A 14,768-nucleotide genomic window follows, 5' to 3' on the forward strand; every position below is an offset into this window, starting at 1 on the left:
ACAACCAATAATAGTCTGGTTATTTTCCTGTGTTTGGTCTGGACTGCATTCTCACCTGCAGAGAAACGCACTACGGTACAAATTGAATCAGACTACCCTTTTTGAGCGAACCATGGGGCGTTGTTTTCAGATAGTGTTCATACCAGTCCAAGCTAACCAAACTAAAGGGGGAAATGCACCAGAATTCGGAAAAACTGCTTCTCCCCCTGGCCCCTGCGTCCAGCGACTTGGGGGAAGTCTAACTATGCTCAGTCTGTTCTGCTCTCACCTGTTTGGCCAGGGACCTTGGCAAAGAGTCCGCAAATGTTGACCACAAACAGAGTACCAATAACTGCAGATAACCCTATGCCCGCCTTCATACAGACTAGCCCCTCTGTTAATATAGCTGAAGGAGACACAAGAAAGCCTGATGGGACTCCTCAAAAACCCACCTAAACAAGCCTTAATCCTTGGGGAAATGCTCTGTGGAGCAATTAAACAAAATGAGATCTCTTTGGCAATACAGATTAGTGCTGTGTTTACTGACAACCAAATTGAGCATTCAATGAAAATAACCAAAAAGCAACACACAAAAAAAGTTTAATGTGTTTGTACTTGGTCATGTCAAATTATAAGATTTTACCTTTACAATGACTCTACATATTACATTAGGAACAGATTGTCCATCCATTCTATAACCCACAGGAAAATGATTTATTGAACAAAGGAACAACAAAGTGTAACAGTGGTACACATACAAAATGGCAGCAGTTGAAATGATCAAAGTTTAAAAACGACATTGAAATGATTGATGAATGAGCATCGAGTCTGTCTTTGGCATTTCTTGACGTTCTTTGACACTGAGTGACAGTGATTGTAGGCGTGTGTTCACGTGTGTCTAGATTTCACTATTCTCCATCAGACATGGGACAGTTAGTTGGAGAAAGAGGGGTCAGATCTGAAAGAGAAAACACAACGGAAACTGGAGTACATAAAACCAAGTAATAACATTTACTGGGATCAATAAAGTTAATTTGAAAATTGTTATATTAAAAGACTGGAAAGGTCTCTGATGTAGAAGGACCTTACATAGAAATAGAACATATAGTTGAAGTCGGAAGTTTACATACACCTTAGGCAAATACATTTAAACTCAGTTTTTCCCCATTCCTGGCATTTAATCCTAATAAAAATTCCCTGTTTTAGGTCAGTTAGGATCACCACTTTATTTTAAGAATGTGAAATGTCAGAATAATAGTAGAGAGAATTATTTATTTCAGCTTTTATTTCTTTCATCAGATTCACAGTGGGTCAGAAGATTACATACGCTTAATTAGTATTTGGTAGCATTGCCTTTAAATTGTTTAACTTGAGTCTAAACATTTTGGTAGCATTCTACAAGCTTCCCACAATAATTTGGGTGAATTTTGGCCCATTCCTCCTGACAGAGCTGGTGTAACTGAGTCAGGTTTGTAGGCCTCCTTGCTCGCGCACACTTTTTTAGTTCTGCCCACAAATTGTCTATAGGATTGAGGTCAGGGCTTTGTGATGGCTACTCCAATACCTAGACTTTGTTGTCCTAAAGCCATTTTGCCACAACTTTGGAAGTATGCTTGGTGTCATTGTCCATTTGTAAGACCCATTTGCGACCAAGCTTCAACTTCCTGACTGATGTCTTGAGCTGTTGCTTCAATATAGCCACATAATTTTCCTACCTCATGACGCCATCTATTTTGTGATGTGCACCAGTCCCTCCTGCAGCAAAGCACTCCCACAACAATGATGCTACCAGCCCCGTGCTTCACGGTTGGGATGGTGTTCTTTGGCTTGCAAGCCTCCCCCTTTTTCCTCCAAACACAACGATGGTCATTATGTTCAAACAGTTATATTTTCATTTCATCAGACCAGAGGACATTTCTCAAAAAAATACGATCTTTGTCCCCATGTGCAGTTGCAAACTGTAGTACGACTTTTTTTATGGCGGTTTTGTAACAGTGGCTTCTTTCTTGCTGAGCGGACTTTCAGGTTATGTCGATATAGGACACGTTTACTGTGGATATAGATACTTTTGTACCTGTTTCCTCCGGCATTTTCACAACTTCCTTTGCTGTTGTTCTGGGATTGATTTGCACTTCTTGCACCAAAGTACGTTCATCTTTAGGAGACAGAACGCATCTCCTTCCTGAGCGGTATGACGGCTGTGTGGTCCCATGGTGTTAATACTTGCGTACTATTGTTTGTACAGATGAATGTGGTACCTTCAGGCATTTGGAAATTGCTCCCAAGGATGAACCACACTTGCGGAGGTCTATAATTATTTTTCTGAGGTCTGGCTGATTTCTTTATATTTTCCCATGATGTCAAGCAAAGAGGCACTGAGTTTGAAGGTAGGCCTTGAAATACATCCACAGGTACACCTCCAATTCAAATGATGTCAATTAGCCTATCAGAAGCTTCTAAAGTCATTACATTTTGTATTTATTTTTTAAAATGTAATTTTACCCCCTTTGTTCTCCCCAATTTAGTGGTATCCAATTGTTAGTAGCTACTATCTTGTCTCATCGCTACAACTCCCATACGGGCTCGGGAGAGACGAAGGTTGAAAGCCATGCTTCCTCCGATACACACCCCAACCAAGCCGCACTGCTCCTTAACACAGCGCATCCAACCTGGAAGCCAGCTGCACCAATGTGTCGGAGGAAACACCGTGCACCTGGCAACCTTGGTTAGCGTGCACTGCGCCCGGCCCGCCACAGGGGCTCGCTGGTGCGCGATGAGACAAGGATATCCCTTCCGGCCAATCCCTCCCTAACCCGGACGATGCTATGCCAAATGTTCGTCGCCCCTCGGACCTCCCGGTCGCGGCCGGTTACGACAGAGCCTGGGTGCGAACCCAGAGTCTCTGGTGGCACAGCCCTTAACCACTGTGCCACCCAGGACGCTGTCAAGACATCATTATCTGTAATTTCCCGAGCTGTTGAAAGGCACAGTCAACTTAGTGTATGTAAACTTCTGTCCCACTGGACTTACATTTACATTTACATTACATTTAAGTCATTTAGCAGACGCTCTTATCCAGAGCGACTTACAAATTGGTGCATTCACCTTATGACATCCAGTGGGACAGTCACTTAACAATAGTGCATCTAAAACTTAGGGGGGGTGGGGTGAGAGGGATTACTTAACCTATCCTTGTGATTCACTAAATTATTAGTCAAATAATCTGTCTGTAAACAATTGTTGGAAAAATTGATTGTGTCATGCACAAAGTAGATGTCTTAACTGCCTTGCCAAAACTATAGTTTGTTAACAAGAAATTTGTGAAGTGGTTGAAAAACGAGTTTTAATGACTCCAGCCTAAGTGTATGTAAACTTCTGACTTCAACTGCATGTAACAGTGCCTTCAGAAAGTATCACACCCCTTTAATTGTTTTACATTTGCCTATTATTCTTTGAGAGTTCTTCAAGCTCTGTCAAATTGGTTGTTGATCATTGCTAGACAACCATTTTCAGGTATTGCCATACATTTTTTTGCAGTATGACTTTAGTGCCTTGTTGCAAACAGGAATATAATATGTTTTTTATTTTTTAAATTCTGTATACTGTAGGCTTCCTTCTTTTTACTCTGTCAATTAGGTTAGTATTGTGGAGTAACTACAATGTTGTTGATCCATCCTCAGTTTTCTCCCATCACAGCCATTCAACTTTGTAGCTGTTTTAAAGTCACCATTGGCCTCATGGTGAAATCGCTGAGCGGTTTCCTTCCTCTCCGGCAACTGAGTTAAGAGACGCCATCCAAAGTGTAACTAATAACTTCACAATGCTCAAAGAGATATTCCATGTCTTCTTTTTTTACCCATCTACCAATAGGTCCTGTAACATGTGCACTAATAAATTGGGACGCAATTACAGGGAGTGAATTTAATTAATAAGCAAACATGGATCGAAAACAAGAAAAACAAGTAGCGTACAGACATAAAACAGAATCAATAATGCCTGGGGAAAGAACTAAAGGGAGTGACATACTGTATATAGAGGAGGAAATCAGGAAGGTGATGGAGTCCAGGTGAGTCTCATGAAGCACAGGTGCAGGTAACGACGTGTCGGCTGAGGCATGGGATCCTGATAAGCCAGCTACTTATTATTATATTTGCACTCCCTGTACTTGCTTCCTGCCCCCAGTGTACACGTTACAGAATAACGCCTCACCAAAGGGAAGCAACAGGAATCTTTTACTGGTGACGTGGGGTCCAAGAGCAGCTCCTGAAGCAACCGGGATGCCACACCTGGCTTGTCAGGCTTCCATGCATCAGCTGGCTCGACAGGTTCACAAGCCTCGGTTGGCTCGACGGGCTTCCATGCCTCGGTTGGCTCGACGGGCTTCCATGCCTCTACAGGTTCCCGAGCCTCAGCTGGCTCGACAGGTTCCCGAGCCTCAGCTGGCGCTACAGGTTCCCGAGCCTCAGCTGGCGCTACAGGTTCCCGAGCCTCAGCTGGCGCTACAGGTTCCCGAGCCTCAGCTGGCGCTACAGGTTCCCGAGCCTCAGCTGGCGCTACAGGTTCCCGAGCCTCAGCTGGCGCTACAGGTTCCCGAGCCTCAGCTGGCGCTACAGGTTCCCGAGCCTCAGCTGGCGCTACAGGTTCCCGAGCCTCAGCTGGCGCTACAGGTTCCCGAGCCTCAGCTGGCGCTACAGGTTCCCGAGCCTCAGCTGGCGCTACAGGTTCCCGAGCCTCAGCTGGCGCTCCCGAGCCTCAGGTTCCCGAGCCTCCGCTGGCGCTACAGGTTCCCGAGCCTCCGCTGGCGCTACAGGTTCCCGAGCCTCCGCTGGCGCTACAGGTTCCCGAGCCTCAGCTGGCGCTACAGGTTCCCGAGCCTCAGCTGGCGCTACAGGTTCCCGAGCCTCAGCTGGCTCTACAGGTTCCCGAGCCTCAGCTGGCCTACAGGTTCAGAGCCTCAGCTGGCTCTACAGGTTCCCGAGCCTCAGCTGGCTCTACAGGTTCCCGAGCCTCAGCTGGCTCTACAGGTTCCCGAGCCTCAGCTGGCTCTACAGGTTCCCGAGCCTCAGCTGGCTCTACAGGTTCCCGAGCCTCAGCTGGCTCTACAGGTTCCCGAGCATCAGCAGAAGCGATTGGCCTGCTCCTGGTCCCTCAGGACCATCCCTCTGGTCGGCGTCCTGCGGCTGGAGCTGCGTGTCAGGGATGGGGTCCTCCACTCTGGCGCTATTGTTGCCAGTTTACTCATTATTACGCACACCTGTGCCTCATGAGACTTACCTGGACTCATCACCTTCCTGATTACCTCCCCTATATCTGTCACTTCCTTTGGTTCTCTCCTCAGGCGTTATTGACTCTGTTTTTGTTTCGTGTCTGTGTGCTTTTCGTGTTTCTTGTTTTGTACTGTTCTATTTATTATTACATTTGCACTCCCTGTACTTGTTTCCCGACTCCCAGCGTACACGTTACTAGTGCCCTTCTTTGCAAGGAATTGGAAAACCCCCCTTGTCTTTGTGGTTGTATCTGTATTTGAAATTCACTGCTCGACTGAGGGACCTTACAGATGTGTGGGGTACAGAGATGAGGTCGCCATTCAAAAATCATGTTAAACACTTATTGCAAAAAGAGTGAGTCTATGGAACTTATGTGATTTGTTATGTCCATTTTTACTCCTGAACTTATTTAGACTTTGCCATAACAAAGGGGTTGAATTCTTATTTTGAATGAATTTGTACAAATTTCTAAAAACATAATATGACTTTGACATTGTGGTATTGTGCGTAGGCCAGTGTCCAAACATCTCAATCTCAACCAATTTTTTCCCTGTTCTCTCTCTTCTAAACAAACCCTCAAATCAGTGAGCTAACTTGGAACAAATTAAATAGTGCAGTCAAATTTAACATGGTAAATTTATAAGCTCGAATAAGAATTATATAGAAAGGGCTATTTTTTGGTTTCAGTGTAGATGTAGATTATAATATACAACATTTCCATATAAACAAATAAGTTATGTAAAAGTGTAACATAGAAACATAATTTTTGCCTTCTGGTATCCCAACAGCTGAAAGCTATGAGTATTTAGCTAATAACTTTGCCGGTGGTTTCTGAAAGTGTTCCCACTGCTGTTTTGATTTTGTAATTGAAATAAATGTCAATGGATGAATGGCTGTTAGATAACGTGACTTCAACTTTTAACTTGAGTTAACTAAATGATGAGGAGAACGACTGGAAGAGGATAGAGGGCGATTGAATTCCTCTTTCCCACACACACACACACAACAACTCACATATTGGTAGGCTATTTGTTTGTCAACTTGTCTAAAATTAGAGACACATGCAGCTACTCTTCTGTCCTTATGTGTTGCTTTAGAAGACCAAACAAACACTTGCTCAACAGAATGAATGCTTCAATCTGGTTGACATCGGTATAGTTTCTTGTCATTTCTGCTTCTTTCACGTATAATCAGCTTTACAAATCAGCACCTTCACACTCGGTCGCTAACCACACATTCACATTCTCTCAAGATGCTGAAAGAAAGAAATAATTTCTCCACTCCTGTTCTCAGGTCAAATTGGTGTATAATTTCCCCCAAAACATGGTTTTGGAACACTTAAAATGTAAAAACATGGTTTTGGATGTTGTAAGAGTTTGTTTTACCAGTAGTCAGGACGTCACAATGGTCACAGTTGTTCTTACACCATTTGAAGTAAAGTAATGAATGGTGGTTTTACAGTTAGTGGTACACTGTTCAGCTAAAGTGTGACCCCACCTGGCATTTGAACACATAACCTTTGGATTTGAGATGCACTGATCTTTCTGCAGCTCCACAAAGTCTGTAACATTCCTATACATATTCATGACCTATAATACATCTCTGCACGTAGCAAAATAGTTCCATCTGTGCTGCTGTTTTAGTTATCAGTTTATCTGACTATTCTCTCGTCATTGATTTAATTGAATTATTTCAGTCATTTGAGGGTTTTCTGTGTAGTTGTCTAATGTTGATGAGGCATATTATTCTGTTTTAATGTTACTCCTGAATAACTAGGATAAATATCATATTTTTTATTGTTTATTTTAAGAATAGGAATACAGGTGTAGGAATACAGATGAATTCAGTTATTAACACAGTTGTGGTGGCGTAGCAGAAAGATCGGAATGCTGTGAAAAAAAAGAGTTTGAGTGTTCAAATCCCAGGTGAGGACAAGTTCAATAATTCCAGTATAAAAACAAACACACACAATGTAAGCTAAAAGCACTAAAGTCACTGTGAGAATCATAACGACAAATTTTTGTTTTCACGTAAAATCTCACGTGAAGTGTTCCAAAACCACGAAATCGTGCTTTTTCTGTGAGGGTGTACAGTAAGAAATGCTTAATTCTGCAGGAATTAATATTATATGTGGTGGATCGACTAACTTTTTCCCAAAAGCATTTGGCGATTGACATGTAGGCCTACTTGGAGGGCGATCAGTTCGGGCCTAAAGCTCAGGCTTATGCAGAAATGGCAAATACACATGATGAAAGAAAACCTCAGTGTAGCCTATAGATATAAATTGCACAAGAATTGTACATTTATGGAATTTTTTATGCATCGTTTTCCATTTTAGAATAAGGCTGTAATGTAACAATGTGGAAAAAGTCAAGGGGTCTGAATACTTTCCGAATGCGCTATATGCCTCATCACAAATCTCGGAGATGTAGGGACAGTTCCTTGGACTTCATGGTATAGTTTCTGCCCTGACATGCACTGTAAGTTTCTTTATAAATCATGTCCAAACAATTGAATTGGCCACAGATGGACTCCAATCAAGTTGTAGTGACATCTACAATCAATTTAATCAAGCTAATATTAGAAATAAAATGGTAAATAATAAAGGCCAGTATCAACTTCTTTTCATAAAGAAAAGGGAATACAGTGGGGCAAAAAAGTATTTACTCAGCCACCAATTGTGCAAGTTTGCAAATAAATTCATTAAAAATCCTACAATGTGATTTTTTTTCTCATTTTGTCTGTCATAGTTAAAGTGTACCTATGATGAAAGTTACAAGCCTCTCTCATCTTTTCAAGTGGGAGAACATGCACAATTGGTGGCTGACTAAATACTTTTTTGCCCCACTTTACATCATCTCAAACTGCAGAAGTCAAACGATTTGTGCAGTGAAGCAAGCACCAACAAGCTGGAGAATGGAGTATATTTGATTGGCAAATTGCATATTATTACAAACCTTGACATCAACAAAATCATAACATCTGGTCTGCATGTGACTGAAAGAGTTACATTTGTACAGTAGGAAGTATGTCGCTTTCTTTCCCGGGTATAGTCATTGTACTGTATGTAGCCTACTCCTGCCCAGTTCTTAATTCACAATTGGAAGATTATAGTATTTGATAGCCTAATAATAATAATATAAAATTACATTTAAATTATGATGACCTCTGCTCAGCTTTAAATGCCCTCATTAGTAATTAGAGTATATTTGCTCAAACATGCCCACTGGTGGTTTGGATAAGCATTAACGGCAATCACTGTAACACACCATAACAAACAATACCGTGAAGCAACTTTTGATTGAAGAATCACTGAGGGTACAAAACATTAGGAACATAGACGGTACAGGTGAAAGCTGACCAAGTTAATCCCTTATTGATGTCACCTACACTTGAGTCAGTGTAGAACGAAGGGAAAGAGACAGGTTAAAGAAGGATTTTTTAACTCTTGAGAAAATTGAGACATATTGTGCGTGTGTGCCATTCAGAAGAAAGACAAACTATGTAAGTGCCTTTGAACGGGGTATGGTAGTAGGTGCCAGTTGCACCGGTTTGAGTGTGTCAAGAACTGCAACGCTGCTGGGTTTTTCAAGCTCAATAGTTTCCAGTGCTTATCAAGAATGGTCCACCACCTAAAGGACATCCAGCCAAATTGACACAACTGTGGGAAGCATTTGAGTCAACATGGGCCAGCATGCCTGTGGTACTCTTTAGACACCTTGTAGAGTCCATGCCCCGACAAATTGAGGCTGTTCTGAGGGCAAAAGGGGGTGCAACTCAATATTAGGAATTTGTTCCTAATGTTTTGTACACTCAGTGTATGTCTGTATGCAACCTTACCTCTGAGAATGGGCGGAGGACGTGTGGGTTTTATCAAGTTACTCTGAGAGAGAGCATCCACCATCCAGGAGAGGGCACTAGAACAATACTCCAACTGGGAACAAGAGAGAGGGGATGGGGGCGAGAAGGAGAGAGAGGTTATTTTCCCTAACCCCTAAATCTAAAACTATGCCTAACCCTAACCTTAATTCTAACCCCAAAACTTACCCCTAAGCCTAAAATAGTATTTCTCCTCGTGGGGACAGGCAAATTTCCACACTTGTCCGAATTTTCCTTGTTTTACTATCCTTGTGAGGACTTCTGGTACCCACAAGGAAAGATCACCAAAACGGATGGTAACCGGGGATTTGACCGAGGTGGCGGACCTAGAGGCACAGGCGTCACGGGGTAAGGACTCAATAGCTCCGCCACACACACAAAGCCATCCCCCCCTATAAGGACCACTGAAACTTGTTACCACTGGGCATATAAGGCTGTGTGTGTATGCTGTGACCAGTGGCAGCAGCCCAGGCTGACACTGACCTCGGTCTCTAGCATTCTCAGCCTGCGGTTGTGGTCCTGGATCTTTACCATCTGCTTTAGGACACTGTCCACCCTTCAACATAGGACCACAAGACAGGTTAGGGGTCAATTCAAGAATTGAACTGAAGTCCTATTCATGAAAAAATAACTGAATTGAACCAATCCCTAACACAGGAGTACCAATCTCTTTGGTGCAATTCAGAAGAATGTCATACACTTTCACAACACTTAGTACAAAACTCAAAACAGATCATCAAAAAGGCATTGGTTTCAAAATTAAGCACATTTTCAATTACTAAGTACACTCAAAATCAGTCACTTTTTCACCAAACTTAGTCAGTGTTTCATCTAAAAGTACACATTGCAATACAGTTCTTATAAAGTAATTGCTGGCCTTCTAGGCAGAGTTGCAAAGAAAAAGCTATATCTCAGACTGGCCAATAAAAATAAAAGATTAAGATGGGCAAAAGAACACAGACACAGGACAGAGGAACTCTGACTAGAAGGTCAGCATCCCGGAGTCGCCTCTTCACTGTTGACGTTGAGACTGGTGTTTTGCGGGTACTATTTAATGAAGCTGCCAGTGGAGGACTTGTGAGGCATCGGTTTCTCAAACTAGACACTAATGTGCTTGTCCTCTTGCTCAGTTGTGCACCGGGGCCTCCCACTACTCTTTCTCTTGTGGTTAGAGACAGTTTGCACTGTTCTGTGAAGGGAGTAGTGCACAGCGTAGTACGAGATCTTCAGTTTCTTGGCAACTTCTCGCATGGAATAGCCTTCATTTCTCAGAACAAGAATAGGCAGACAAGTTTCAGAAGAAAGTTCTTTGTTTCTGGCAATTTTGAGCCTGTAATCGAACCCACAAATGCTGATGCTCCAGATACAAGGCCAGTTTTATTGCTTTTTTTAATAAAGGACAACAGTTTTCAGCTGTGCTAATATAATTGCAAAAGGGTTTTCTAATGATCAATTAGTCTTTTAAAATGATAAACTTGGATTAGCTAACACAACGTGCCACTGGAACACAGAAGTGACTGTTGCTGATAATGGGCCTCTGTATTCCTACATAGATATTCATTTTTTTTTTAAATCAGCCATTTCTAGCTACAATAGTCATTTACAACATTAACAATGTCTACACTGTATTTCTGATCAATTTGATGTTATTTTAATGGACATAAAATGTGCTTTTCTTTAAAAATCAAGGACATTTCTAAGTGACCTCAAACTTTGAAATGGTAGTGTATGTATGGAAATAAATTATTGATATATTATTAATTATTTGGCTGTATGGATTCATGTACTTTTTTTGTAAACAATGTGGCCTCATTAACCTGGGTACAAGTGGCCAGGAAAAAAAAACCTTCCTCCCCATTTCCTTTGCAACTTTGAAGCTTCCAGCAGATTTCGCTGCTGCTGAACCAACCTGCTAAAGTAAGACAGAATGAGAGCGATGAGCTAAGCATCCCACAACAGCAGTTTGTTTTTCGGAGGGGTTGGGGGGCCTCAAGCGGATAAATTCTTTTTTTTTTTTTTTAAGATTACAGGGCCTCTTGATGATGTGAGGCTGAAAGTGACAACAGTTAAGTCCACACATGCTCTTACTGACCGAGTCATACAGGACCACTACAATACATAAGTATGACACAATATTGTAAATACAATACATCATTACAATACAGGTGGAGGAGGGTGTATGACTGCCATCCTCATGATGAAGCCATTGGATGAGGCATCCAATGACATCAATCCAGATCTATGTCAGGGTGCATGAACGACGAGGACAATAAGAACCTATGGCCACATGCTCAAGACAGGCTTGATGAAAACTAGTGCCTGGTAAATGTTGTTTCTTTCATTCATTTAATATGATTAACGTACACCTATAGTGTAATTATATATGAACAATACATACATTTTTTTTGTATCAATGATTGTGAAATAGGTCTTCGATGATCACACCTTTGACCACACATGGGATAGAAATGATGGAAATTCAGTTTTGATGGGTAGTGCAAGTGTATTGTGTAATGTGAGAACAGTATAATGTACTGTAATTTACAGTACTGAATCATACTACATTCAAAAGGCAATTTTGAAACATTGGATAAACTGGTTAGATATCATTATGTAGTGTTTGTGTTTAAATCAATATTCTCATGGAATATCACAGTTAACGTATATTTTGGATCAATGGTAGTGTGGTGAAAGGTCTGTCCAAACAAAATTAATGCACAAATCAAGGTTTTAAATATAAGACTTGCTGCATTACAAGTGTTACCAGTTTGGAGAGTTGTACTAAGAGTTTTGAAAATTCACCACGTACTTTTGAAAATAGCACCAAAGCAAAACAAACTAAAGCTGTTAAATGAATCTGGTATTCAGTATATGACATAAGTGACTGAGGGGGGAGAGATGTCTCACTTGACGGAGGTGCGTTTGAGTCTCTCCGAGTCGCTCTCTCTCTCTCGTTTGTTCTGGGCAGACAGTATATTCTCCTTCTGGATGGCCTCCCACATGTTTAGTTTACTGGCCTGCCTACCATGGATCTCCAGAACTGAAGGAATGATAGAGGAAAAGAGGGGGATTTGGAAGAATATATATATATTTTTTAATATTCAGCTATAATCTTGGACGACCAATGGGAGTGGACTTCTAAAATGCTAGTAATTTAGCAATATACAACTATGAGCATTTTCATTTCACAATTCATCACATCTAATGGCTCCCCTCCCTCCCTCCCCATCTCTTCTCACCAAAGTGTTTGATCTTGACGGAGGGGATCCTGCGGATGCGCCTCTTGATGAAGAGGTGGAGGTGGGAGATGATGATGAAGGGTGGTGCCAGGCAGGGTCTGGAATGGTACTCCAAGATAAGCTTGTAGCGCTGAAACTTCCAGTAGGTGTCGCTGTTCTCCTGCACTTTTGAGAACGTATGACTGCAGTGACGAGAGAGAGAGAGAGAGCCAGCCACAGTGAAATGTTACCAGCCAGAATATCAGCGAATACATTGCATTCGGAAAGCATTCTGACCCCTTGACATTGTTACATTACAGCTTTAATGCAAAATATATATTTTCTAAATGTCCTCAATCTACACACAATAACCCATAATGACAATGTAAAAACGGGTTTTTAGAAGAAGGGTTTTTTTTTTAAACTGAAAATCGGGGGGGCCTCCCGGGTGGTCTAGGGCACTGCAGCGCTAGCTGTGCCACCAGAGACTCTGGTGGCACAGAGTCCGTACTGGAGTTGTAGCGATGAGACAAAATAGTAACTACTAACAATTGGATACCACGAAATTGGGGAGGAAAAAGGGGGGTAAAATTTAAGAATGACAACAACAACAAAAAATGAATTTACTACCGATGGACTCCAATCAAGTTGTCAAAACATCTCAAGGATGATCAATGGAAACTGGATGCAGCTGGAGTTCAATTTTGAGTCTAATAGCAAAGGGTCTCAATACTTGTGTAAATAAGGTACGTGTTTTATATTTTATACATTTGCAAACATTTCTAAAAACCTCTTTTCGCTTTGTCATTATGGGGTATTGTGTGTAGATTGCTGATTCATTAAAAAAATCTATTTAATCCATTTTAGAATAAGGCTGTAACGTAACAACATTTTGAAAAAGTCAAAGGGTCTGAATACTTTCCAAAGGCACTGTATTGGTTTTATTATATTTTTTGGTTATTGACGTTTTGGGCAGAAATAAATGCAGAGTCAGAAAAACACTTGGCATTTTGATAACACATAATGATAGTGTCAAATAAGACACTTAAAATGTCAATCAAGTTGATTGAATTAAAATAAAATCGAATTAGCTATAATTGATCAAATCAGTGGTTCTGAGAGAATAAACAACACTAGCCAAGACCCAGTGAGGAACTAGATAAGAGGAAATCAGCCCACGGATTGATTGGAGGGGCCTATTGAATAAGTGATGATCTGTTGAGGGGAACACAAGAGAGTGAAACAGGGATATGGAGGGGGTGCTAGATGGGAAAGAGGGACAGAAAGTGAAACCGGGACAGAGAGCGAGTAAAAGAGAGACAGAGAGAAAAAGAAAAACAGAGAGGGTGAAAGAAGGACAGAGAGGGTGAAAGAAGGACAGAGAGGGTGAAAGAAGGACAGAGCGAGAAGGTACGTTACCTGAACATGGCAATGAGCAGATTGACCAGGAGGATGTTGGTGACCAACAGGTAGATGACCAGTAGGATGACCACCAGCCAGTTGGCGTAGGTACTCATGCAGGGCTCTGCCCCCGCCTCGATCAGGGTTGCGTTATTGGTGCACTGTATCCCCTCCTCTAGTTTATCAGCTAAGGACAGAGAGACAGTGAGAAAAGGGGGGATGGAGGGAGAGAAGGGGGGAGAGATTGAGTGTTTGAAATATACTGAACAAAAATATAAAAGGTAACATGCAACAATTTCAATGATTTTACTGAGTTACAGTTCATATAAGGAAATCAGGCAATTGAAATGAATTCATTAGGCCCTAATCTATGGATTTCAGATGACTGGGCAGGGGCGCAGCCATGAGTGGGCCTCGGGCAGCATAGGCCCACCAATTTTGGAGACTGGCCCATCCACTAGGGAGCAATGCCTAGCCAATCAGAATGATCCACAAAATGGCTTTATTACAGACAGAAATACCCCTCGGTTTCACCAGCTGTCTGGGTGGCTGGTCTCAGACAATTCCGCAGGTGAAGAAGCCATATGTGGAGTTCCTGGGGTGGTGTGGTTACATGTGGTCTACGGTTGTGAGGCCGGTTGGATGTAATGCCAAATTCTCTAAAAAGACGTTGGAGGCGGCTTATGGTAGACAAATTAACATTACATTCTCTGGCAGCTCTGGTAGACATTCCTGCAGTCAGCATGCCAATTGCACACTCCCTCAAAACTTGAGACATCGGTGGCATTGTGTTGTGTGACAAAACTGCACATTTTAGAGTGGCCTTTTATTGTCCCCATCACAAGGTGCACCTGTGTAATGATCATGCTGATTAATCAGCTTAGGTGGATGGATTATCTTGGCAAAGGAGAAATGCTCACTAACAGGCACGTAAACATTTTGGGGATCTTCTAATTCAGCTCAGGACTAATATTTTACATGTTGTGTTTATTGTTTTGTTCAGTACAGATGGGATAAACCAGAG

At 41.9% G+C, this 14,768-nt stretch overlaps 1 protein-coding gene across 1 annotated transcript in view; it reads right to left on the reverse strand.

Moving 5' to 3' along the window:
• Nucleotides 1-562: 562 nt before the first annotated feature.
• trpm4a (transient receptor potential cation channel, subfamily M, member 4a) overlaps nucleotides 563-14,768 on the reverse strand; it is a 94,749-nt gene continuing 80,543 nt past the window's right edge. Inside the window, 6 exon segments of the mRNA XM_046305487.1 lie at nucleotides 563-937; nucleotides 9,087-9,180; nucleotides 9,609-9,681; nucleotides 12,033-12,165; nucleotides 12,365-12,546; nucleotides 13,763-13,931. Coding sequence (XP_046161443.1) covers nucleotides 888-937; nucleotides 9,087-9,180; nucleotides 9,609-9,681; nucleotides 12,033-12,165; nucleotides 12,365-12,546; nucleotides 13,763-13,931 — 701 coding nt within the window. The 3' untranslated portion in view covers nucleotides 563-887.

Source organism: Oncorhynchus gorbuscha, linkage group LG16 (genome assembly GCF_021184085.1).
Source record: "Oncorhynchus gorbuscha isolate QuinsamMale2020 ecotype Even-year linkage group LG16, OgorEven_v1.0, whole genome shotgun sequence".
NCBI classification, from domain to species: Eukaryota; Metazoa; Chordata; class Actinopteri; order Salmoniformes; family Salmonidae; genus Oncorhynchus; species Oncorhynchus gorbuscha.